This window comes from Streptopelia decaocto (genome assembly GCF_964273445.1).
Source record: "Streptopelia decaocto genome assembly, chromosome: 1".
Taxonomy (NCBI): domain Eukaryota; kingdom Metazoa; phylum Chordata; class Aves; order Columbiformes; family Columbidae; genus Streptopelia; species Streptopelia decaocto.
In genome coordinates this window covers 194222831-194225455 of record NC_138663.1, presented here as the reverse complement: position 1 = coordinate 194225455, position 2625 = coordinate 194222831, and the positions used below count along the sequence as shown (strand labels likewise).

The following is a 2625-nucleotide window of genomic DNA, read 5'->3' as shown; positions in this document are numbered from 1 at the left end:
GTTTAAATGTATTAATGGGCAATTCCTATCAGTTTTTTTCTTGAAGAAAACACCCATGATACACTTAGCTTTTGTAAGGCAAGTTTTTACAAATATTCCTTATGCCTGTAGTTTCTGTTACGATTTGGTACAAGGGTCTTTGGCACTTCTTGGCTCCCACAGATTCACATCTGCCTCACGGTAAATGGTCTGGTGCGCTGGCTGTGAGGAGAGACGGATGCTTGGGTGGCCATGGGGGATTTTGGTGCAGAAAGGGACCTGGCATTCAGGGCATGGTACTGATGCACATGTGACCTGGCAATGGGTGCACGGAGCAGCTGGGAGGTGAAGGCGCAGGGTGCAGCTGTGGGTGACAAGATGTGAGTGCTCTGGCCGTGGAGTGACTGTGTGGATGGGGGACAAGGGGCTGGCTGAGGCAGATGGGTATGGCCGGTAGGTTGGGTATGTTTGGGGAAGGGAATATGGGTCGGTCTCAGCATCTGGGGATGCAAAGAGCATGGTAGCGGGTGGGGGGTGAAGTGTGGAGGGCTGGAGGCGTCGGAGCGCTGTGGGGACCAGAACGACGCGCGGGGTCGGCTATGCGGGGGGCGCCGAGGGTGCGGGCGGCGGCGGAGCCCCGCGGGACGCCGGTGTCTGCGAGACCCGGGCGGGGGCCGCTCCCACCGCCCCCTCCGCCGCCGCGGGGCCGTGCGGGGCGGCGGCGAGGGCCCGGCCGCGCGGCCTGACGTCACCGGCCGGGGCGGCTATAGGCTGCGGGCGGCGCTCCCCGAAGCGGCGGCGGCTCCGCTCTGCGCGCTCACTCCGCGCTGCCGCAGCCCCCGCGCCCGCGGCGCCCGGGCGCTCCCTCGCTGCCTCCGCCGGCGCAGGTAAGGGGCTCCGGGGCGGGCACCGGCACCGCGGGGCAGGTCCCCGCCCGGCTTCGGCAGACTGCCCGCGCCGGGGTGCGGGGGTCTGGCAGCCCGGCTGCCGCTCCCTCTCTCCCTTTCCCGCGGCAACTAGTTGGGGTGAGCACCCGGGCGGTGCTGCCCGGGATGCCGAGTAATTCGCGAAGTCGGTGTGGCGGCGCAATGCCCCGTCCCGGTCCCGCCACCCCTCTGCAGCCCCCCGGCAGGGGTAGCTCGGAGGGGTACCCCCGAGGGGTAGCTCGGAGCGCTGCCGTGGCCGGGCGCAGGGAGGAGGCTGCCGCAGCCGCCGGCGCGGTGTTTTGGGAGGGGGGAGCTGAGAAGGGTGGGTGCCTCGGAGCGCTGATGTGTCCGGCTCCCTTTGCAGGCTGCTCTGTCACTTTAGAGCGAGCGTCGGGCTGAGCCGGCAGGATCCCGGGCATTTCCAGCGAGCGCTTGCCAGCAGCCCGGCACTGATTGAAATTTAGGAATCTTCAGAGAGGGGAGGAAGATCCTCGTCTTCCGAAGCCTCCTCAATGAGTGCCAAGCTCTCCAAGGAGTTGAGGCTGTCCCTGCCACCTTGTCTCTTGAACAGGACATCTGCCACCTTAAACACCAGCAGCACCTGCATCACGCAAGTGGGTCAACTCTTCCAGTCCTTCTCATCCACCCTGGTTTTAATTGTCCTGGTCACCCTCATCTTCTGCTTGATCCTTCTCTCTCTCACCACCTTCCACATCCACAAGAGGAAGATGAAGAAGCGGAAAATGCAAAAGGCTCAGGAGGAGTATGAACGGGACCACTGCACCCGCAGCAGCAATAGCAGCAGCCAGCACCCTGAGACAGGGGTGCAGGTAGAGGCACCCCAAGGAAGAGACAGCCGGCTGGGAAGAACCCCCGAGGACTCGGAGATCCAGCACCCCTCTTCCTCAGCAGCCCCAAGCTCCCAGCAAGCACGGGCTTGTTTGGACACAGCTGGTGCGGGGCTCTTGCAGACGGTGATTTTGTCATGATGATTTGGGGGAGACCTCACCAAGGCGCTGGTTGGTGTTTGTAAATAACTGAGTGATTATTCTAGTCCCCGAAAAAGAAGAAAACGTTGCTAATTCAAATGAACGAACAAGCCCACGATCCAAGCGCATGACAGATCACATTGTGTTTCTCATTGACTGTGCAAGGAAAGGATGCGTCTTTTTACTGGAGAAGGAGCTGCACACAGCTAACAAATATCAAGTTGTCCACCTGGAGGAGAGGGTCAGGGGTGGGGAGTCCCTTTTCTCTGGACATCATAACCCCGAGGACCCGGACAATCCCATTCTCCTGGGATTCCTGCTGCACCCTGTGTCAGCTTTGCATGGCGTGGGTTGGGGTGTGGGTGAGTGGTATAGGGGGGAGAGGCAAGTCTGGTGGGTGCCTTGGGATTCCCTGTCCCCTTGGAGCAGGGTGATAGCCCACTGTGGTCTCTTCTTTTGTGCTAGGACCTATGCCCCAGTCCCACCCCCTCTTGCTTCTTTCCAGGACTGGATATTGTTTTGTGTTGAAGTAGCTACCCTTAGTTGGGCTTAACTGCAAGCGCCCTCTGTCCCCATGGCCCCATGCCCCCAGCTGCAGTGCTGAGCATCCCACTGTCCAGGGGGATGGAGCGAGCTGTCTGCACAGAGTGATGCCCGAGCTTTCCTCTCCCCTCAGCTCTCCCAATCTTCAGATGCCTCCCCCCCATCCCCGTGTCATGAAACCTGAAACC

At 61.2% G+C, this 2625-nt stretch overlaps 1 protein-coding gene across 1 annotated transcript; it reads left to right on the top strand.

The window, feature by feature from the left end:
- The first annotated feature begins 762 nt into the window (after positions 1–762).
- Positions 763–2117, top strand: LOC309436738 (uncharacterized protein C11orf87 homolog). Its single transcript, XM_082046189.1, has 2 exons — positions 763–866; positions 1270–2117. The coding sequence occupies exon 2, from the start codon at positions 1418–1420 to the stop codon at positions 1892–1894; it is 477 nt and encodes a 158-aa protein (XP_081902315.1). The 5' UTR covers positions 763–866; positions 1270–1417; the 3' UTR covers positions 1895–2117.
- The last annotated feature ends 508 nt before the right edge of the window (positions 2118–2625 follow it).

Excerpts from the sequence above, each read along its gene's own strand:
- LOC309436738 (XM_082046189.1), top strand. The coding sequence starts at position 1,418 with ATGAGTGCCAAGCTCTCCAAGGAGTTGAGGCTGTCCCTGCCACCTTGT.